Source organism: Lepidochelys kempii, chromosome 11 (genome assembly GCF_965140265.1).
Source record: "Lepidochelys kempii isolate rLepKem1 chromosome 11, rLepKem1.hap2, whole genome shotgun sequence".
Taxonomy (NCBI): Eukaryota; Metazoa; Chordata; order Testudines; family Cheloniidae; genus Lepidochelys; species Lepidochelys kempii.
In genome coordinates this window covers 18,427,219-18,450,144 of record NC_133266.1, presented here as the reverse complement: position 1 = coordinate 18,450,144, position 22,926 = coordinate 18,427,219, and the positions used below count along the sequence as shown (strand labels likewise).

The 22,926-nt window shown below is 41.7% G+C and overlaps 2 protein-coding genes across 9 annotated transcripts in view; one reads left to right on the top strand and one right to left on the bottom strand.

The window, feature by feature from the left end:
* ZRANB3 (zinc finger RANBP2-type containing 3) overlaps positions 1-5,269 on the top strand; it is a 128,456-nt gene extending 123,187 nt beyond the window's left edge. For all 3 annotated transcript variants that reach the window (XM_073305335.1, XM_073305334.1, XM_073305336.1), the window contains 2 exons: positions 4,115-4,209; positions 5,128-5,269. In XM_073305335.1, the coding sequence (XP_073161436.1) occupies positions 4,115-4,209; positions 5,128-5,158 (126 nt within the window). In that variant the 3' untranslated portion in view covers positions 5,159-5,269. The remainder of the gene's footprint in view (positions 1-4,114; positions 4,210-5,127) is intronic.
* Positions 5,270-21,152: 15,883 nt separating this feature from the next.
* Positions 21,153-22,926, bottom strand: part of RAB3GAP1 (RAB3 GTPase activating protein catalytic subunit 1) — a 49,735-nt gene continuing 47,961 nt past the window's right edge. For all 6 annotated transcript variants that reach the window (XM_073305326.1, XM_073305327.1, XM_073305328.1 and 3 more), the window contains one exon: positions 21,153-22,759. In XM_073305326.1, coding sequence (XP_073161427.1) covers positions 22,517-22,759 — 243 coding nt within the window. In that variant the 3' untranslated portion in view covers positions 21,153-22,516. The remainder of the gene's footprint in view (positions 22,760-22,926) is intronic.

Here is a 22,926-nt window from a genome sequence, read left to right as displayed (position 1 = left end):
TGTAAAAGTTGGACAAAAAATACTATGTGCTAAAGACCTATGTGCTATGAATAGTCAAAATAATAAGTAATTTGGTTATCCTGTTCTTTAGAAAGTAAAATATGTGTGTACAGTGACTAGCACAGTGGGGTCGTGGTCCATTACTAGGGTTCCTGGTACTACAAACAATAATCTGCAAAAATAAAAATATTACACCTGAAATACTATATCCTCAGTGCTAGACACTGATTTCCCCCAATAAAGAGGTATGGGTGAATTTCAGTATAGTTATCATGTTAATTTAAGTTGTCTTTTTCACTCCTTTAGTAGCTTCTTGAAGTGCAGCTTCCTAGAGGTTGCTGGTATATACTCAAGGTGTCACACCAGCAGGTACTCTGCAAGTGATCTTGCAACCACATTTGAACAGGTTGGACTATGCAGACTTCCTTTAGGGGTAACAGACTTTCCCCAGTATTAAGTGTAAAATAAATAGTAAAAAGAAAGCATTACAAAAATTCCCAGTTTGGGTTTGGGAACAGACTGTGCCACTATAGTCAGCATACATGCTCCAAGGTTGTGCAGTGCTGGGTTGTACAGCAGCAGCATATACATGGTACATTCAGTGCATGTGAAAGTTGTTGCTAGGTTTTTACCAGTGGAGACTGAAGCTGAAATTCTTTCTGCTGCACTGCTTCTCTCTTCATTTGTCACTAATGGGTAATACCTCACATCTATTGAATTCAGAGATGGTCCAGTGTTGTTGTTGCTGGAAGCTCCAAGATTAAGCCCTGCCCTTCAGCTCAGGTCACCAAAATTTCTTCCTCCAGCAGCGGAACAAGCTGGTAGTTCAGTTTCTCCTGACCATTTTGTTTTATAACTTGAATTTTTATTCATTTGCATGGAACAGCAACTTCATTTCAGCTCATTCTCCTGAGCTTGTGGAATCCACTGAGTCTCTAACCGAGTCTCTAACAAACGGGTTTGTCTGGAACGGTACCTCTAGTGAGCTCCTTTGCCCTCCCCACCACCACTATGACAGCAAAAAAGCCCTACAAACATCAAGCCAAGTCTGAGGAGTTTTATAGGCAGTTTTTCAGGAGCCTCAGAGGGTGAGTTATTCCCTGCTGCTGCAAGCCACTGACCTTTCCTTTGCCAGGGTTACATGTTTGAGAAAGCAAGCTCTGCTCTACTGCCATAAGCCATCAGGCCTTGCTCTGGCAGGACAAGGGGCTTTGAGTCAGACTGGCATGCTCGGGCCACACTCCCTACCCAAAGCTGTAACTCCACTGTGGAAGGCATGACCAGGAACATGAAGATTTCCAAGGAGACCAGGACCCCTCACAGCCTGCTCGGGGCCAAGTCTTGCAAACTCCAGAGGCTCCAGGTCCCAAAAGGACAAAAGCACGTATTCGTTCATGAGGAATTAATCTGTATTATTAGTGAGCAATGACACAAAAATACAGATTTAAATTATTTCTCCTTTGACTTCCTACCAATGAGTGTGTGTTTGCTTGGGCGCTCCACTTATACAGGGGATCTAACAGTGCTCTGTATCATGATTACTGTAAGAGACACGTGTTCAGCATGTCTGGGATGAGATACCTGTGATTTCTGTGAAGCCCTTTCTTGGGCAAGTGTAATGGGAATTGTGCCTGTCTGGCTTTCAGTCACAGACTCTCGGTCTTCCAAAATCTGAAAGGCGAGAAGTGGTTTCTTTATGTCCCTCTTCCTCTCCATGAGTTGGCTCCACATTAAAGCATTAGGAGAGTTTGTTAGGCAGCCTGTATCCACACCAGACACAGAAAGTCTGAATGTCCCACACAACTTCATCAACCGCTCTCTACCTTAAGTTCCTAAAACTTAACTTCCCCCTTAAGTTAACCCCGAGTGAAAAAAACAGTCACCTTTTCAGATGGGGACTCCCTTCCAAAAGATCTCATAGGCCATAAGAGTGAGGATACCATACAGATTTCAGAATCTCCAACATATAAAGTCCACACACGAGTTGTTCCCTGTTCATCTCATCCTATACAAAATGCCAAGGCCTTAGAACCTCAAAGATGCTGCAAGCAAGATGTGAAAATCCTGCACCAGTTAGCATGCTAGGCATCTGGGAAACCATAGAGTGAGGGAATCAAGGCTTCCTCTACAAGGTCCTTTGTGGTATCATAGGAAGAAAGTGTGTGAACCCCCATCCTAAGAAGATTGCAACAGAATTTCCAGTCTTCTACAGAGGCATCCTTTGGTAGGAAAGTGCTAGTGGGTTGGTTCCGAAATAATTCCTTAAATTACAAAGCTCTTGTAATGGGGAGTATGTCTATTTCTGCCTGTTGTTCTCCAGTAATAATAATAATTCTGCTTATCCTTCCTCTCTGTAAGTCTGTGATTCACTGCTCACTAATTCCCAGTTATTTTGAACGAGGAGAGAAGCTCTGTAACAGAATGAGAAATTTCTTACCTGATCATTTTCTTTCCGATACAACTTCTCTCCTCATTCAGCCCACCCTGATTGATAAATTACTGCAATACAATTTGTAATAAATTGAAAAAATTCTCTGAAAGGAGACTTAAGCATATAATTACCTTAAAGTTAGTTGGTATCACTGCAAGTTGTTGCCCTAGTGCTAATAATCAGTTGCTGAAGTGTGGCTAAAATTTTGGAAGAACTCTGCTGGTGACTTGAACTGAAGAGTTGAGCTTAGTCCTCGAGCCTCCAGCAACAACACTGGACTACCTGCAAAGTCCACCAATGGAAGACATTATCCATTTGTTATGAACGAGGAGAGAAGCTGCTAGCAGAAAATTACCAGATAGGATATTTCTCATTGTTTGTGTACAGAATGAATAACACCATTGGAAGCTTCTGCATGCTGTGTTGTTAACATGTCTCAGTTCTACATAACCTGAAGGGAGGAGAGTATCAGTGGGGATGAAAGGATCATGTAATAATGTAATGTTAGTAAACTTCAAAGCAACCTGTTTCATTTTTGGCACCACTGCTGAGAAAGACAATAAGGATGTTTGTTACTGCCAATTGCAGTGGTGTTTTTAATGTAGACACTTGTATACTAAGAATTGGACTAGGACTATCAAACTTATTTTGCACAGGTAAGTAAATAACCATCAAATGGTAGTAATTTTAGAAAAAGCTTTAAAAGATGCTGCCTTTTAAGATAAATGAGTCTCTTCCACTAATGCAGGTGAACTATGAATAAGAAGTAAGATACAGGCATAGATCCACTTTAAAAACATAAGATGTATGTAAAGTGATTCTCTAATCCCCCTTGGAGCCATATATTACGGTGTTCTAATCCTGGCTCTCCCACTGACTTGCCGTGTGACTTGGTGCTAGCCATTTGTCTATGTCTGTTTATCCATGTTGGGAAAGAAATAATACATGTTATCAGTCCTCACAAAACTCCCTATAAGAACATTTATTTGCACAGCATCGATGTACAGTGCTACCTGACTGCTAAATATTAAGTACTAGTTGACGGCAATGCACCCTTCTGGTGGACAGGGTTATGAACATCAGGACCTGCAACATACTTCAATAGTCACCTTCAACAGTTAGCTGTCTAAAATCCCTTAAATAGAACTTGTGAATTTAAATTATCATCATTTCTCCAAATTGGTTGCCTCATTCTACCATATGAGCGCCTTGCAGAAGAAATTAATGTAACACTTTTATAAATAGACTGACATTTTGGTGACTTATAGTAGAAATAGCAAAGCCCAAATATGTTTTTTTTTTTCTGTAATCAATCAATTAACAAGTATATCAGACTTCAAGATTCTAGTTTTAAAAAAACACATGAAGAGTTTTACTCCAATAAGTAAGACTGATGTTCTTCTTGTAATATCTAATAGAAAAATCAATGTTCAAATTTGATCTTTCTCCTGTACTCAGTACTTCATAAAGAAATGAGTGTGCCAAATTGGAAGACTTTAGTTCAACAAGAACTTGGAAGTTGTCACCCTGTTACAAGCATCTATATTTTAGATAATGTGATAAGTAGTACAACACGTTTGATCTAATATGAGACCCCAATTCTTTAACAATCAAGGTAAACTCAAATGTAGAATACTGTTGCTAAGTAATTTTTAATATACACAGACACATCTTTCTTTTCAGAGAACTGCTAAACAAGCCAAGGAAAGAAGCCAGATGAAAAGACATTCTTTAGCTTCAAAATATGGATCTGATATCACAAAATTTTTTGTAAAGATGTGAGTAGGATATAGCATCATATACTACTGATGTGAAATGCAAATGTGTTTAGTTTAGTATTTCAGAACTATCATGTATGTGCATGGGTTTTGGTTGGGCATTGATGCAGAATTCTGAATCTTTACAGTCTAATTCTTTTAATAGAGTAACTTCTGATAAATCTTACTCAGTTAAAACCAAGGTTAGGGAAAGAAGTGACCATTCTATTTTATAATTGTTTCAGTATTTCTGGGGTGTCAGAACAACACAACATCATATTGTCATCATGTACCATGACAGTTTCTTCACTAGATGGATCAGTAGCTTTAAAACTCTATATCCTGGGTTTTGTTGTCATAAGTCAGAAACTTAATGTTGTTTCAGTATATGTTATAGGACCTATTTTGTTCTACTTTATTTCTGTTTCCAAATTAGATTATTTGTAACTCCACCTGTCAGAAACTGGTGAGGCTTTACTGGAATTTTTATTGTCCTTGCATTGTTCTGACATACTAGGGGCAAACATCTTACAGTAAAGATGTCTTTGCCTAAATAATTATTTGGTATCTTTGGTTCCAACATTAAAATTGTTTTTAACATACAGAAATAGGCAAATGTACCCTAAATGAAGTAAGGGACGAAGGTTTTTAGTTCTTTATTTTTCTATTTCTATTTTTCAGTACTTGGGAAATGTTCTGATATTAAAGTGATAGCTGACATATGAATACCTAGACTGATAACTGTGTGTGTCATTGTTCGGGAATTGAGTTTGGATTGGGTTTATTTTCAGCAATTATTTTGGCTACATTTCAGATAGAATAAAAGAGAAGTGGCAACGGTTTAATTGTCAGAATTATTTGAAGGTTATTATGCTAACTGCATTTCTATTTCATTTTTCAAAACAAATGTACTGACTGCTCTTTTCATGGGCTGCATAGTACATTAGATGGTCAATGTTTCAAAATATGACTGAATCCAACTGAACCTGAAGCTGAATTGAACACACATGTGACAGAGAACACTGTATTTCCTGTAGGAGCTTGTTTTGTATTAGATAAAATAAAATTTGCGTTCTCAGTACCTCCAGAACATATTCTCATTTGCATAGCTCATGCTGACAGCTATGTGTATCTTTCTCTCACTGTGATCACAGTCTTGTTACTTGAATTTGGAAGGGTAACATCCAAAGTTAGCTCACTATGGCAGCGGGGTATTTCACATACTGGTTAATCACCTCTTCTTAGTTGTTTTCTCTTTAAGCAAGTAAAATTAGCTGGTAAAGTATCCTTGATGATGATGATGATGATCAGAAAACTTTTTAAAAATTACTTTTAGAATATAAAAAAAATTATTTCTGTGGGTTTTTTATTAACTTCAGGGGTTGTCGCAACAAATTTTTTGGTGGCTACCAACTCTTGCTGGTGGCCGCTCTGATGATTTTTTCCTAAAATACTTAATTAAATGTAGAAAAAAACAAATTCATATGCACATACACATGTCCAAATCATTGTAATTTATTTATGTAGGATTTTTTGAAGACTAATTAATAAAAATAATGTACAGTTGTCTATATTCTTTACTGAACCTAAACACAAGAGAAACAATGTCTGTACAATTCTGAACTAAATTTAGAAATCCTTTTTCATAATAAAAGTCCAAATAATAATTAAAAACATGTCTCCAAATATGTCCAAAATTTCTCTCTTACATAAGTGTAGGCAAAAAAATCAATCCAATTCAGTAATAATAATGATGATAGTGACAACAAACAGAATCCTCTTACATTGTACTTTAGTAAAGTTCTGGGTTGGATCTGACTATGTGCAAAAGTTCAGGAGCTCTTTGAATGGAAAGTCTGAAGAATCCCAGGTCTTCTGTGAAACTAGAAGGGAAGTTTCCAGGTTAGCATCAGTGAGCAGTTTCAGTATGTGTTCTTTCAGAAAATGCAGTTCACCAAATGCCCTCTCACACAGCACAATAGTAGAAAACAAGGACAAGAAAAGAAAAGCAACTCTGCTTGTAGGTGTCCTCAAACAGGTATACATTACTCCAGACCTCCAGTACTGTAACACTGGACTGACTGAAATATGTTTGCATTCTTGCATCATTGCGCATTTGCAGCATGAGGTACTTGAGAGTGTCGAAGGAAGTTGATCTGTCTTGCTAGGCAGTTATTTTGTTTGCAGCCAAAAAAGATGAACCAGAATTGCTGAGTGGGTCGGTCACAAAGGTGTACTGATGGAAAAAGTTTTCCTGAAACAATTTTCAAGAGCCTCCAAGAGGATACTCAGGTATTCAGTTACAGCTAAGCTGACCTTTCACTGCACATTCTCATCTTGACAGCTGAGAAACTGACGAAGCTGATAAAAAACTGTAGAGTCCTGTTCCTCCTGTAGGTGCTGGATGATGTCAGTGATAGTCATTCTGAATGTATTAATTACTTCAGTTCTATCAAATATCATTAGGTGAGGTTTCTGAAACTCCAGTTCAAGGAAGCAAGCTTTGGTAAAAACTCTTTCAAAAATAGCAAAAAAATCATGTACTTCTGGATTTTGTAGCTTTTGGGATAGTTCTGGTAAAACTGTGTTCAAAGCCTCAACAAGCTCTTCCCGCAGCTCAAACAGCCTCTGTCATTAAAACTAAGCCAGCAGACCAGGTTGTAATTCAGAAGCACGTTATGTGTCTCTCAGCCCATTTTGCACCGAGTTGCAAATCTCCCCTTATTGACACTGCAGGCATTGATGTACTTTTTCACTACAGATTCAATCTCATCCATACTTTTCATTGCAGCCTTGCTGGCAAGTACTTCTTGGTGGGCTAAACCGTGAAACAAAAGGTTTCTGAGTTCAGCTCCCCTATTTTTGCGCCTTGCAGAGCCGCTGCCCCATCAGCTGTCAAGCCGCACAGACTGTCAAAGCTAACACGGCACTATTCCATTCTTGCCTGAACACATTCAAAAATGGGTTTGCCAGTTGGCCAATCACTGAGGCTCACCTGATATAAAACACCTTCAGACAAACAATGGCAATCACAGTCAAAAATGCGAACGCATACAATTACCTTGGGATTCCTTGTGACAAAGCTATCATAGGAGCAAAGGTTGTAGAAAGGGCTCACTGTGACTTTTTTTTAGCTATTTCTTTTTCTAGAAAATTCAGCAGATCGCTTGTGCCCCTCCATCACATGTTGTTGCTCAGTAGTATATCTCTGACGCGTATTTTCTGGTTGTACGGCCAGAACACTTTTCTTCGAGTTCTCTGTCGCTGAATGGTTTTCTTGCTTTCCCTAAAAGTAGTGCAACTTTAAAAGTAGCCACCCTTATCTAATCCACTTTATTAAAAAAAATCTCTGAGCCCTCACTGTTGTCTTTTGAGCTCGTTTTTTTAATCATTTAACAGCTTGCGTCTGTGAAACTCACCATGGTCATTCTGTTCAACTTTCCCTGCATGAGTGCTATAATGAGGTTGCATTGCATAAATTTTAATTTGATTAATTTCTTTCTTACAAAAAGCGCACACTGCAACTTGCTCGGAAATTGAATCAGATGGCTTCAGAAACACAAACAGCTGCGTTTCACACTGGTCCTGAAATGTTTGTTTTTCTTCCTTCCATGTTCTGCTTTTCTTAGCAGCATGTGGCTCTTCTGAGACCATCTCTGTATCATATACAAGGTCCTTTTCTGGCACTGATATTTTGAAAAACTTTTCTGATATCCGTTTGCATTTTTAACTCTTACACTTTCTGCCATGAACAGTGTCAACCTACCCAAACACCACGTAGTGATCTTGCTGATGATGACATTGGCCAGTAGCTGCTTACGGAGCTATAGTGGCATGAGATGTAAACATAGTGATTAGCCAATGAATACGCTTTGTGACTTGAAAGAATACCCCACCTATGTAGTTCAGCTCTGCCTGCACTGTACCATACCGTAATATTTAGAAGGGAATGAGTATACATTATGATTTATGGGGTTTATAAGGTAACTTTAATACTTAACATCTCAGCGATTGTTGGGGCGTTTTGGAGGCTGTCATGACCTCAAAAAAATCTGCTGGTGGCCACATTTGAGAAACTCTGAACTAAGATATTTGCATGAAAACAGGATATATTTTTTGCAAGTTCAGCTGCTCTTACTTATTCCCTTCGTCCATTATATTTTGATGATGATGTAACAATATGCTTCTTCTAGTGATTGTTTGCATGGATTCCACTCTTGATGAGCATGGACCCCAGGCATGTACCCCATAAGATTTGATTCTTTTGGCCAGCATTGTCAGTTGCAGGCACGCCTGTGCCCTACATGTGCTTTCACACACCCCTTCCCAGAGCATAAAGGGATGAGCAGGCCCAACCATCCCTCAATTCTTTCTTACCAGCAGTGGCAGCAAAAAAAGAGCCCCTGCAGTGTCCATCTTCTCCACGCACTGGCAAGTGTTAGCTAATTAGTAGTTAGTTGTTATAGTTAAGTAGCTAGTGCTTAGGCTGCAAGTCTGTCACAGAGGTCACGGATTCCGTGACTTCCCAGGACCTCCGTGACTTCTGCAGCCTGCTGGTGTACCTGACCCCAGGGCTGCCAGAGCAGCTCGGGCGGCCCCGAGGCCAGCCCCACTGACACCCCCAGCAACAGTGGTCGTCCCAGGCTGCCCCCCCCCCCCATCCAGCAGTGGCAGCGGTGGTTCTGGGCCACCCACCTCAGCAACAACAGGCTCCCTGGAGTCCCCTCCTCCAAAGTATCAGCGGGCATCCCAGGGCACCAGCGGGTGCCCTGGAGCAACCCCCCAAGCACCAGCGGGCTCTCCAGAGCCCTCCCACGAGCACCAGCGGGTGCCCCGGAGCAACCCCCCAAGCACCAGCGGGCTCTCCAGAGCCCTCCCACGAGCACCAGCGGGTGCCCCGGAGCAACCCCCCAAGCACCAGCGGGCTCTCCAGAGCCCTCCCACGAGCACCAGCGGGTGCCCCGGAGCAACCCCCCAAGCACCAGCGGGCTCTCCAGAGCCCTCCCACGAGCACCAGCGGGTGCCCCGGAGCAACCCCCCAAGCACCAGCGGGCTCTCCAGAGCCCTCCCACGAGCACCAGCGGGTGCCCCGGAGCAACCCCCCAAGCACCAGCGGGCTCTCCAGAGCCCTCCCACGAGCACCAGCGGGTGCCCCGGAGCAACCCCCCAAGCACCAGCGGGCTCTCCAGAGCCCTCCCACGAGCACCAGCGGGTGCCCCGGAGCAACCCCCCAAGCACCAGCGGGCTCTCCAGAGCCCTCCCAAGAGCACCAGCAGGTGCCCCGGAGGCCCCCATACACCTTCCCAGAGCTAGTGGCGCCCCCAGAACACCCTAGATTTAGTCAGGGCTTTATAATACAAGTCATGGACGGGTCACAGGGCCGTGAATTTTTGCTTATTGCCCTGTGATCTGTCCATTACTTTTACTAAAAATACCCATGACTAAATCTTAGCCTTAGTTATTGCCCGTTAGCTAATAAAAACCTGAAAAAAAATTTTGCTTAGATATTTTCATTTAGGCTAGACCCAATCCCCTTCCTCGTTGTAAAGGGGCAATAGCACTATGGCAGAAGCTAAATCTCCAGAATTCAAGCCCTGTCCATCTGTTAATGACAGGCGCTTCCACTGTCTAGGAGAGGGACATACTTCAGAGCAATGCTCTATGTTTGGATCTTTCTCTAAGCCAGCAGTTCTCCACCCACAGGCTGCATGCGGCCCAGCTCAGCTGTGTGCTAAAAGCCATCCCCCGGGTTCCCAGCTGCCCAGTGTGGAGGGGTGTGGCCGGGCTGCCCTGCCATCCAGCGCAGCAGGGGCAGGGGCAGAGCTGCCAGCTCATCCACGTGGCATGAGTTCAGGGTCGGGGCTGCTGGCAGGCCCTGTGAGCTCCATACAGTTTTGCACCCCGATGTGGCCCTTGGGCCAAAAAGTTTGCCCATCCCTGCTCTAAAAGGTCTGCATCACCTACTGTCTCCAGAGCTGGATCCCCCCACAAGAGACAAAGATTAGGCCAAGTAATGTAGACTCAAATACTGTAGAAGCAAGAAGAGGAAACTGAGGAAGGAGGATATCACCTGCAAAGGGTAAAAAATACTAGTCTCTAATGCAATCTCTCCATCCTCCCCTGATGAAGCAGTGAACCCTTCTACATCTGTCTGAGTGGGTGACTTCAAGGTGTTGCAGGACTTCATTTGGTGCATCGCAGAGACCCTGGATATCGTTTTCGTATCCCTGGGAAGTGTTTACAAGGTATGAGTGCATTTGTGGCCTACTTGTATGCCAGCTCATTAAATAGAGCTGCATTCAATAATCAGGTGCAGACACTAAAATGATTGCCAAACTAGGAAAAGTGGTTGCATTTAGGTTGGTTACTAGCTAAACCAGACTTAAATTCAACCACTTTTCCTAAACAAGCCAAAGCATAAGACAATTAGTGGAACCTATTTTGACTCACCCATGTGTGGCTTAGGCAGTTCTATAACAAGAAATGCAAGGTATTGTTTGTTTTTAACTGTTGGGGAGGCAACAAGTGATAAAAGAAAATCTTCTTGTGAAGATTTAGTGCTACTGTCAGCAACTCGAGGGGAAACACATCCTCTTTCCTAGTGGCAGGTTGAGGTTGCTGAAGACATAAGTCATTTTATAGTTATTATCTCTGGCTATTTTTTCTTCTGAAATCAACATTGTTGGTACGTAGCAAATAATTATAATTGATGACTCTGCCAGCAAATTCATGCTGGTGCGTTTTTTGTTCTCTGTACTAATTTTGAAAAATACATTGAATTGTGACTAACAGATAACTGCGCATCTTAGTTATAGGAACAATTTTCTGAGGCTGCTAAAGTATTTTAAATAAGGGATGAGGTGGGGAAGGAGAGGTTGTATGCTAAATGCAATGTTGAGTTAGAAAATCTACTGTTTAAAATGAGCCTTTGGGCTGGGTCAGTCTGGTGATGAAGTAGAGCAGTGACATGTTGTGACATCCTGTTCATCACTTTTATATGTTTATGATACATTTTGTACAAAGCATGCCTTTTGAGGTATCATTTGAAAACTCATAATCTGCTGAATATTATTATCCCGTTGAAATGTGTGTAACAACACTGCCATGTAAAATTATGAGATTTTTCTATATGATTGTTACTGAAATATGTTCTAGTTCTGGGTAATGCCTACAAACCAATTTCTCAGAGATAGACATATTAGCATGCCAGCAAGGTGCTATGGGGTCATTACCTGCTTAACGGTCCATTCAGCAGTAGGGGGGGAAGGTGTAAACAAGAAATTTACATTTCATCCCAGAGACCATTCAAATCTCATGTACACCAGGGACTGTTCATCCACACCCCGGTGAGGGGTGGTAATCCTCAAAGAGAGGAAGGTACAAAAATGAGAGACCATGACTTTCACACAACCCTTTTCTCTCCTCGTCCAATCTCTCTGCTCACGGCATCAACGAATACCTGAAGAACATTGAATTGGGGGAGAGGTGCCTGGCTGAAAAGGAAATCTAGCCTATGAACTGTTGCATCTTAGGGGAAGAGACTTGTTTGGATTAAGTGTTGGGGAACCTCTACTTGAGAATACAAACCTGGTGTATAATTAAGGTACTACTTGAATCATGGGATGATTGTTCAAAAATTTCAGATGAGTTGCAGAGAAGCCATGGAAAACAGTGAAAAAGAAACAATGGACCTTATTATTTGTGTTAATTAAACTTTTATTACTTTTCTGTGATTTTCTGTGTGTTTCTGGGGAACAAGACTGGGACTAAGAATTTGTAGGTGCTACTCTGTATGTAATTCAGGAGTGGTTGGGAGAGCATTCATGTATTCAGCTGGGAGTGATTTTACATGCTAGTGGCTGTGTATGAGTAGGACCAGGAGTAGTGGCTGTTCACAATAAAGCAGTGTAAAAGGCACTGCTGAGCTGAGGAAATACAGCACTTTAGGCTGTACCCTGGGAAGTGTCACACGTGGGCAGCTGAACTCTGGCCCACTATGAACTGCTGGGAGCATTGTGAAGGTGGTTTTATGTGCCCCTGCCAAGAGACAGTCATGTAGTACCTCTGTCTAAAATCTGGCCATTGTTGGTTGGATATAGAGTGAAGTTCATGAATGGTGAGGAAGTAGAGGGAAGGGAGTGGAAAGACTTCCATATGTGTGCACTAAAATGTAAAACCATGGATGAGACTGTTCCCAAAGCTGGGTAAAACTAGCCCTAGGGAAGCTTGAATATATTACAAATCTAACTGCCAGGTTATTATCTATAAACTGCTTAGGGTTTGTGCTGTTGTGACAGTCTCCCCATTCATTCCTGGAAAACAAAACCAGTGCAAGTGAACAGCTCCTGGCTAGACCTTTATTTTATCTAGGAGAAGGGGACTTACTGAAAGCCAAAATTCTTAGTTTCCTTTCAGACCCATAGCACAAGCTGCAACAGATTAAATTTTAGACCACCAGAAACTGCTAGCAAAAGGGGACAAATAACTGAGGTAGACACAAAAGCAGGGGTTTTGTTCCCTATCTCAGAATTCAGTTATTTAATATCCAGTCTGTGAGCCACAGGCAATATTGTGAGACTTAAAGCTATAGAATTAAATCCTACCTAGCTGTTCAGCTGCTTGCACTTCTTTTTAATATCAACTTTAATACTATACTTATCAAAAATTAACTGAATGTTCTCTAATCTGTAAAGGTTTAGCTTGTCAGGCTTATGGGAAGCAGTCTGTCTTGGGGAGGGTATACAATAGTAGCACGTTACAGGATTTTTTTATTAAATAAAGGTGGGGCAAACTGGTTTTAGTGTAGTAATTCTGGTATTTACGCAAAGAGAAAATCAGCCTCTCTGCCTAGTATCATAGCCCAACAAGGGAGGGCAATGAGTCAAACAAAGCCACCAGTTTCTCATATTAAAGTGAAGCTGGCCACAATATCTGAAAACTCAGAATAATTTAAAGCCTAGTTCTAACACATAAAGGAAGCCATAAAACACCTCCTCAGTTGAATCTCACTTGACATTTTATTGAATTTTGGAACAACAAAGTGTTTCAAATTGTGCTCTGAGAAAGCCAGTCTGCCTTTCTTGCCTCTGCTGCTTCGCTGTTACTGAAACAACAGAACTACTCCTTCCTTTCCCTGCGCAGAAAGTAGTAGAGGAGGTGGGGAGGGGGGAAAATAAGGTTGTCAGTCTGCTAGACCAACTGTGAAGAATTCCATTTTATTTGAGGGAGATGGGGCTGTAGTTTGGTGGGAAAGGGAGAAGTACTTGGGTATGTAGTCATATAGTCTGTGGTAAGGGTTAAAAACCTCTCTCTTCGTTCAGCTGTTTGGAAATCTCACACACACTGCCGGAAGCACCTGGTGTCATAGTCACAATGCATCATTGCCCTGATGGTTTTATGAAGGTCCTCACCATACTTAAAGCCCTCAGAAATGTGTTCAGCCTCCTCAGAGACTTGTATTATGGCAGCGTGACCACAGGCAGAAGTGGTTCCTGTTTCAGATTGGCTGCTGTCTAAGGTTCTTTCACATGGGTGAAAGCTTCCATGGTTAGGGGGAAGATGGGTCTGATTGTGTAGCACAAGGAGCAAAAGCTGAGTAAATTGCCACTGTGGAAGCTATTCATGAGCCTCATGAAATGATATATTTCATCCTTTTCTCAGTAACAGCAGGGCATGTACTGTGGAATGAGAGAAGAGGGTGAAGCAGGGACAAGTCCCAGTACTGAGCCACCCACCTTAGAAACAGTAGTCAGTCAGCAGAGAATAATATAATAGTGTGGCATTTCTTTTTAAAATTGGTTTGCCACAATAAGTTCATTTGTGCACAGGTAAACTTATACTTTGCCATAAAACCAGTCACAGTATCCAATTGAGAGAAAAAACATCTGGATCATGACCTCTGTCCCTGTGTGAGACATTTGGGCTGCACCTCTCTTCCTGCAAATACCTGAGAGTATAACAAAAACTGCTTAGCATAGCCAATAAACAATATGGAGGAAAAAATCTGAAGCAGTAAAGTAATGGAAGACTGATACATGGAGAGAAAAACAGCACTCTGATCCAGGGAAAATGACGACTCTATGTCAAACAGAACTAGTTTTAGCAAAAATCAAACTCTAGCCCAGACCCAAGTGAAGTTTAAAATGCCAAAGAAGGAAGATACTACCATCAGAGAGAGGGAGAGACCATCAATAACATCAAGTACCTGACTGAAAATTAGGTTCTGGTATGGAGGAGCCTTTGCAAGAGGCTGTCTTGTGTTACAGCCAGAGATGCTTAGAAAGGACACAGGGATATTCATCGTTAAAATACAATAAAAATATTTCAGTTTGAAGTTTGAGAGACTTGTTTTCTTTTATTGTTCACACATAAAAGTTTGGTGATAGTGGGGTGCTAAGTTGCTGTCATGTTACACAGCATAAACAAGAACTACATAGCCTCTGTAAATTACCAGTAGAGAAAAAAGAATTGGTTAATACACTATTGAAATTTGAGTGTTACAAAAGCTGTTGCTTCTGTGTAATAAGATTAATCTAATTCAGAAAGCGTGGCACAGAAAATAAACATTTGGCTGGTGTAGAAACTGCCTTGTTTATCAAATGCTGGAATTTTGTCTTCTCTGCAGCTTAATTGAGCTTTCAATTACTAGCAAACAAAGCAGCAGTGCTGAAATGATGTGCTATCTCTCTAGCTTTTTAAAGCCAAATATGTGGGCAATAGTAGTGAGTAATATTCTTTGACCCCCTCCCCCAACCTAGGGGGATGACTTTTTGGGGATCATTCACCAAAGAGGATCACCTGCCAAGTTCCTTCCTCTCCCCTTGTACTTCCCTCTGCAAGTATGGTGGAGGCAACCAAACAGAGTGGCAGAATGCCATGAAGTGCCTTATTACGCATAGTAAATTCTCTGTGCCTCAAAATTCTAGGATGAAATCCTGTTTGAACGAAGGCTTCATAAGGTTGTACCCAAATAAAGTGGTTAAACTGAAGCATTTGACCCAGCAAACTTCAAGAAGCCCTTATATAAGGGCAGGAACTTCTTTCATTTCTACTTCAAACAAAAAAGTACCAGAGAAGGACTCCCTTTATTCCAGGAGCTAGGACCTTGATACACCAAAGGAAAGTCCAGATCAATGAATGGGCCCAATCCTTCCTTCCTGTCCAAGCAGACCTGCCTCTGTCCAGAAATAGGAATAGGATATCCCATTCTTGGAGCCCTGACTCCTCAGGATCTCAGGAATATTGCTACAGGCTCCTTCACATCCCTTTTCCATTCCCTCTCCAACTTTGAATCAAACTACTCTGAAACCGATCTCACATCTATCTATCCCTCAAGAAAAAAATGGTGCTTGAGGCTCTACCCCCATCTTCTTCATAAGATGATAAAAACCAGAATGAACCAAGATAATGAAATTCAGGATGGAAACTCTGCAGTCAACCCCAGGGACCCTCCTATGCCAGTGGACCTGAGCAAAACTTACCTGCATTTTTAGTTATGGCTTGTAGGTCTCCTGGTCCTTATGCAGAGAGACTGTACATAAGTGAGCTCCAAGGATTCTCAAAGACTTGGAATCCTTTTGCAGCAAGAAATTCTTTTGTAGACATAAGTGAGGATACCATCAACAGTGATCTGCTGGTGGAAACCAGGAAACCACCCATAATTGTAGAATACTCCATTTACAGTCTGGACTGCAAAATCCTAACCATAGATGCCAGCCTATTAGGAAGGAAAGTGCCCCTGAAACACCATAATGCAAAGGGTATGTGGTCAAGTTGAAAGAGTCCTACGTATCAGCCTCCTTGAAATGAACAATCAGGTTGGCTGTCCTATGTTACCAGGATGACCTGAGAAAAGACCACATTCTAGTACAATCAGCACAATGACTTTGGCATACACAAATCACAAAGGGAGCTCAGGTCTATACACTGAAGTGGTATAGATGCTCTCCTGAGCAGAAGCTTACCTAACCTTAAGCATTCTGATCTGCATAAAGGGGAGAGTGAACACAAAAGCTGCTATAGGCAATTCAGAACACCCCATTGAACCAAGACACATTCCATGTGATGACCAAAGAACTAAGTCACCCCAGCTGGACCACTTCTCATGCAGTCAAAACAAAGATGGGACTCTTCACAGATTGAGACCTTATATCACTGGAAACAAATACTTGCGCCTGACCAAATTGCCTTCTCTGTGCTTTCGCCACTCCTCTAGTAGGAAGAGCGATTCAAATGATAAAAAAGGAAAGCAGCCATGGAGCTGTGACTGAGTGAAGCCGACGCAGGGACCTCTGCTCTATCTTAGTGGCAGGTCCTTGATAAGATGGAATACTCCTCTATAGTCTAAAACTCTCTCCACAGACCTTTCAGCCTACTCAAGAGTATGGATAGAGAACTACTGCTGATGTCAAGATAGAAAAATAAATCCTGAGTAAGTGCTTTTCCAGCTTATTAGCATTTCATATTGCTTGCCTCTTATGTTGCAGCATTAAACAATGTCACTTATGCAGGCTCATCCCTGCCTCTGGTGCAGTGGTTCTCAACCAGGGGTACCTGTACTTCTGGGGGTACATCAACTCATCCAGATATTTCTCTAGGTTTACAACAGGCTACCTAAAAAGCACTAGAGAAGTCAGTACAAACTAAGGCCATGTCTACACTTGCAAGCTTACAGCAGCACAGCTGTAACAGCGCTCGTGTTGCCACGTTATACTGATGGGAGAGAGCTCTCCCATCAACATCATACAACCAGCTCAAGTGGCTGTAGCTATGTCAGCAGGCGAGCATCTCCCCCCAAGATATTTATGTCGCTTAGGGGGATTTTTTTTTCCACACCCCTGAGCAACAAAAGTTTTGCCAATTTATGGTAAGATGATGATGCGTGACTGGCTAAAGCACATTTCAAAAAAATCATGGAGCACTCATTTATGCAGCTTACAAAAATTGCATGGAGTTGGTAAATTATCACAAGAAAAGTAATGCACGTACTCTATATTGCAATCTGATTTTTTACAAAAAGCTTTTGCTTCTATGCTGTAAGAAGATTAATCTAATTCAGAAAGCATGGTAGTGGTGGGAGCTGCTAGAGTAGATTAAAACATGATATGCAGAAGGTGCCTGTAAAAAGATAAACAGAACATTAATGCAGAAGAGGCTATGCCAAGTAAGGATACTGAACTAGCGTATGTTAAAGATTTACTTCAGTACAATCTTTGGTTCCAGCCCAAGCCCAGAAGTCTACACGGCAATTAAACAGCATGGGCCAGCCGTGGGTTTTTCTTTGCTGTGTAGACATCCAAATGAGAATTCTCCGCAATATACTCACACTATATTTAAAGTGAGATAAAATGAGGCCACCATTTCAGGGAATGAGGGTGAGTATGGAGGACGAAAGAGGGGATGTGTCCGATAGGGAATAAGTCCTACAGGTTTAGGCTTAATAGCTGGTATTGGACTATTTCAAAGAGCTGGTCAGGAGTGCAGATGCTCCTGCAGGTGGAAATGTGCACCAAAAAGCTACTAAAATGAAATCAGGCTACTGAAGACAGGAAATGAAGTGTTCTAAAGCAAAAAGCCAGATTTTCACCCCTTTGCTTGATGTGGGGAAGGAAGTGAAATTGGTATGGCACCCCAATGTTCACCACTGTCATGTAATTAGGATATGTTTTGTACAAAGTATGCGATGTGAGGTATCATTCTAAAAAGTCTTGAGCTGCTAGACATTAATATCTTGTTGGATTGCATGTGCTATTGTCGTATGTGAAGTTTGACTATGTATGTGTTATTGAAACATGTTGTGAAGTTGAAAACACCCACAAGCTGCCTCACAGGTACAATTGTAAAAACAATGTTAATGGCCTATTGAGGAAATGCACACAAGCATAACGATTACCCCAGGGAATGTGTACAACAGAAACCTCTCAGAGATAGCACTACACAATGGGAACTGTTTGACTCAGGTCACAGCAAAAGAGCTTTCTAGCAAGTGGGAAGAAGATATGGGGGGGGGGGGAGAATACATCATGAGGGGACCTCACTCTCCCTAAAACACACCTAGAAACACCTAAGGAACAAGGACTGAACTGTGACAAGTGATGGTCCCAGGGTAGAGGAATTTCAAACCTGTAGATGAAAATCTAGAAAACCCAACCTGCAGAGCCAAGGCAGCCTTAAGAATCTGCCAGCCTGTTTATCACCATATCTTAAACTCAGTTTATTTACTAAGTAATCTGCTTTGATCTGTTTGCTATCACTTAAAATCCATCTTTCTCTAGTTAAACTTATTTTATGTTTTAATCTAAACCAGTGATCTTCCACTCAAGTGCTTGGGGAAAATCTCTGCTTGGTTACAAGAAGCGTGCATTGTTCTTTTCCCATTGATGGAGAGGCAGACCAGGTATTAAACCCGTATACTGGCTAGATTTGACCAGGGCAGGACAGTACTGGGGTCCCAGCTTGGGAAGCTGGTGGTTAGAAAGCTTGCATGTAACTACAGCTGGGTGTGTCCCTACCTGTATGAATGCTGGTGAAAGTGCAGCTTGTCACAGCTGTGCAGTGAGAGAAGGAGCCCAGGCTGGTGAGTCAGAGGCTTAGTGGTACCCCAGTTCCAGGTGGCACCCTAGTGGGAACCTGTCACACTTAGGTCTCCCTCCCCCCAAAATAGTGCCTTCACTGCAGGCCTCTGGGGAAATTCTGGTGTGAATCTCTCAATCTCTTCTTTTGAAGCTGTTCCACCATGTATAAATTATGACTGACTATGAATTGCCACTACATATCACAGTGGATAGTCAGTGGGCCAGGGAATGCATGAGAATGACTCTAGTCTGTTGATTAAGGCAGGGGTACGTAGAGGATACATCAACTCATTTAGATATTTGCTTAGTTTTATAACAGGCAACATAAAAAGCACTAACATTCAATACAAACTAAAATCTCATATAGACAATGACTTGTTTATACTGCTCTATATACTATACACTGAAATGTAAGTACAATATTTATATTCCAATTAATTTGTTTTATAATTATATGGTAATAATGAAAAAGTAAGCAATTTTTCAGTAATAGTGTGCTGTAGTATTTTTATCTTTTAAGTGGGTTGAAACCTGAGGTACACAAGACAAATCAGACTCCTGAAAGGGGTACAGTAGCCTGGAGATGTTGAGAGCCCCTGAATTAGGGCACTCACTCTGGAGGTGGGAGACCCATGTTCTAGTCCAGGGGTGGGCACACTTTTTAGCCTGAGGGCCATATCGGGGTTCCAAAACTGTATGGAGGGCTGGATAGAGGAGGCCTTACCTCCCCTAACCCTATCCATCCCCTCCCACTTCCCATCCCCTGACTGTGCCCCTCAGAACCCCCAACCCATCTAACTCCCCTGACCACCCCCTCCAGCTCCCTATCTACACCCCCCACCCCCTGACAAGTCCCCCTCTAAAGCCTCTTTCAGAATACAGCCCTGCAAACATGGGCAGACTCAGGAGGAGCAGGGGCAGCCGCGTAGCCAGACAGAAGCCAGCTGCGCAGCCGCCCAATGCTCCTCCTGAGGCTGCAGGTGAGCCCCCCTGCCCACACAGTGCAGCCCTCTCCCGGGCCAGCAGCGCAGCATGCTGAGGCTGTGGGGGAGGGACGAGGGGCTAGCCTCCCAGACCAGGAGCTCAGGGGCCGGGCAGGATGATCCTGCAGGCCATAGTTTGCCCACCTCTGTTCTAGGCCCTGCTCTAATCATTTAACAACCGTTGAATAGCTAGGGCATTCTCTAGTCATGTAGGAGGTTCAAATACCTTCTACATAGCAGGCAGAGGGGAAAATATAGCCCAGCTAAGTGCTGTAACTACTAAGCTAAAAGTTAAAGGATGTCACCACTCCTCCATTCTGGATCAATCTGTTCAACCTGAAATTCATCAAAATTTTTTACAATTTTTTTTTAAAATTCATTTTGGGTCAAAGAAATTCCTCGCCCCCTTTTCCAGAACCGTCACTGAACAAAAAAAAAAAAAACAAAAAAACGGTAATTACTCAACACTAGCTTTATACAAAATCCTTCAGGGGAACAGAATGCAGTGATGTCTATGCTAGGAATAAAATTTAAAAAGGACATGATACCAGAGACTACTATACAAACACAAATGGAGGGGTTTTGCCTTTTTTTTCCCCCTAAAAGGAAGTTAGCTATACTTTGCAGGTACCATGGCAATGTGAATTGGTTTAAAAATATGGGAAAGGTATAGTACAAAAGTTCACACCAAGATTTCTTAACTCAGTAGGTCCTTGCACCTGGAAAATGGGAGAGGAATGGAAAATCAGTTAAAGTTATATCACAAAACTGGCCTGTGAAAGACTTTCCTCGCCTCTAAATATGGAGTTTGGCTAGTTACCCTCTCAAATACGAACCTGGTCCACTGCCAGCTCTGGAATAATTCGTAAGGGTTTCTGTCCATCATTCCTTGGAATGTGGTTGCTTATTTGGTCTACTCACGTATGGTTCTATTAGACCCCACTTCTACTGTGATAAGATCTAAGCCCAGTGGGACACCTGTTCCTAATACAACACACTAAGTTTTACAATAATACTCACAAAAAAGGAATGTCATGATTGAATTTTCCATGCCATAAAATGTTCTAATAGGTACAGAGTAAAAGGTTAAAGTGTGCTTAGGTACAGATGCTCAAACAGTATTTATGTACGACAAAATGAATGGGAATTAGGCACCTAAATACCTTTGAGGATCTGGGCCTTAGGCACTTTTGCTACTTGAGGTGCAATTTTCAAAAGTAGTCAAGATCCCAAACCTCTGGATGTTCACACATTGTCATGAAGAGAAAAGATGGGCATCTTCCCTATTTGTCAAAATTTTAAGCTGTTACTGCAAGTGATTGTGTTCCAGAATTAACTTGTACATTAATACCTACCACATGTATTGCCTGAGGTACTACCACTTTAACTGAACAAGTAAAGTGGACAATTTCAATAGCCAATTACATTAAGATTTATTGTATTGTGTCCAAAGACAAATAAGTGCAAGCAACAAAACTGTGTTTCACAGCCATTTTGACATTTACAATGCAGCTATGATCCTTTGCTGATTCAGACCAACACAAGTTGTTGTAATAAGGATTATTTTAAATCATCAACACACACATTAAAATTATACTGTTTGTATGGTATTTGACAAGCAGTTTACAGCATGTGATTCATATTTCTTTCATAATACTTTTATTACCAGATCAACAGGAACACAGATGCATGCTGTAGGCTATCTATAAGCATCAATAAGTTGCTTAAGTAATCATGATTTACATATAGTTTTGGCCCAGCTGTCTCACATTTAAGGTATTTCTTTACTGTAGCTGTGAGTATGCTCCCTAGCATGAGTAGACAGACACATTGGCTCTGTTTGACCTAGTGCACTTAAAAAAGCAGTGTGGCCACAATGCCTCGGATTAGCCGCCCAAATATGTGCCCAGGGAGTCAGGACTGATTGTATTCTGGCAGCTAGCCTGAGGCACCATGGCCCCACTGCTATTTTTAGCACACTAGCTGAAGGAGAGCTAATGAGTGTGTCTATACTGCAGTTGGAAACATGCTTCCTTCCAAGCCAGGAGGACATAAAAGCTCGAAAATTGTAAATGATCAATTTAAAGGCTGGTTGATTTTTAGGCTTAATACCCTGTTATAGCCAAAAATATCCATTTCAGCAGTTCAGAGAAAAAAAGATACCCAATTCATGTAATCCAGGGCTTTTTTAGGCAAATACTTCATGTTAAGAGTTTAGCACAAGATTGAATTTTCTCTAGATACATTTTGCTCAAACTAATAGCATTTTAAAATCAGCCATTGGAATTCAGTGAAAAATTTAAGATTATATTTTTTATATATGATAATAAATACAACTATTTAAGGTTTACACTTCAAATAGACTGCCTAACACAACTTTAGTAGGACTAGATTAGAAACTGAAAAGCAGCATGTACTGCACTGTAATTTCAACATGAAGTATTTGTATGAAGCCCAGTGAAGTATCCATTGTTAAACTAGCTAATGCAAAAATGTACAACTCTTTGGACAGAGGGGAGATTTTTAGACAGTTGAAGTGTCTAGTAACTTGTAGAGCTGTCCCAAATATCAGAAATAAGGGTTGATGCAGGCATCGCTTGGAGATGCTGATTCGACTCCTTAAGGAAAAGTTATTCTTGATCACTAATTACCCGTCCCTCTCCTTGTCCACAGATTGGCATGGTCCATAGTGTTTATTTCCGTGGAGAGAGAGAGAGAGACAGACAGTGTTCCACTTGTGAAGACATACAAGATAACTAAAAGCTAGTGACATCAGAAGAATGTTGTATCAGCTGAAAAGGCACCAGCAAGTCGAAAATCCTCTTTTGTGATTACACTGTACATACGCTGAGGCAGTGGTTTAGAGTAAGGTGCAGGTCGAGGTACAGTTATGCGTAAAATGAGCTCCCGGCCTGCAGGCGGTGGGAAATCTGCAACTGCTCCTAAATTCAGTCTCCGTTCATCTGATGAGCCTGACCTCTTCAGTTCATCATCAAGTGAAGTCATTGTGGCAACCTTAAACAGAACCAGAAGCGTCACTTAAAGGCAGGTTATTCTTAACACCAATATCAGAAATTATTTTGAAAGAGAAAAAACAAAATGTGGTAATTTACACACCAAAAGGCTACATGTAGGCACATAGTAAGACACCAAGGAATAGCATTGCACACACTCAGATGTAA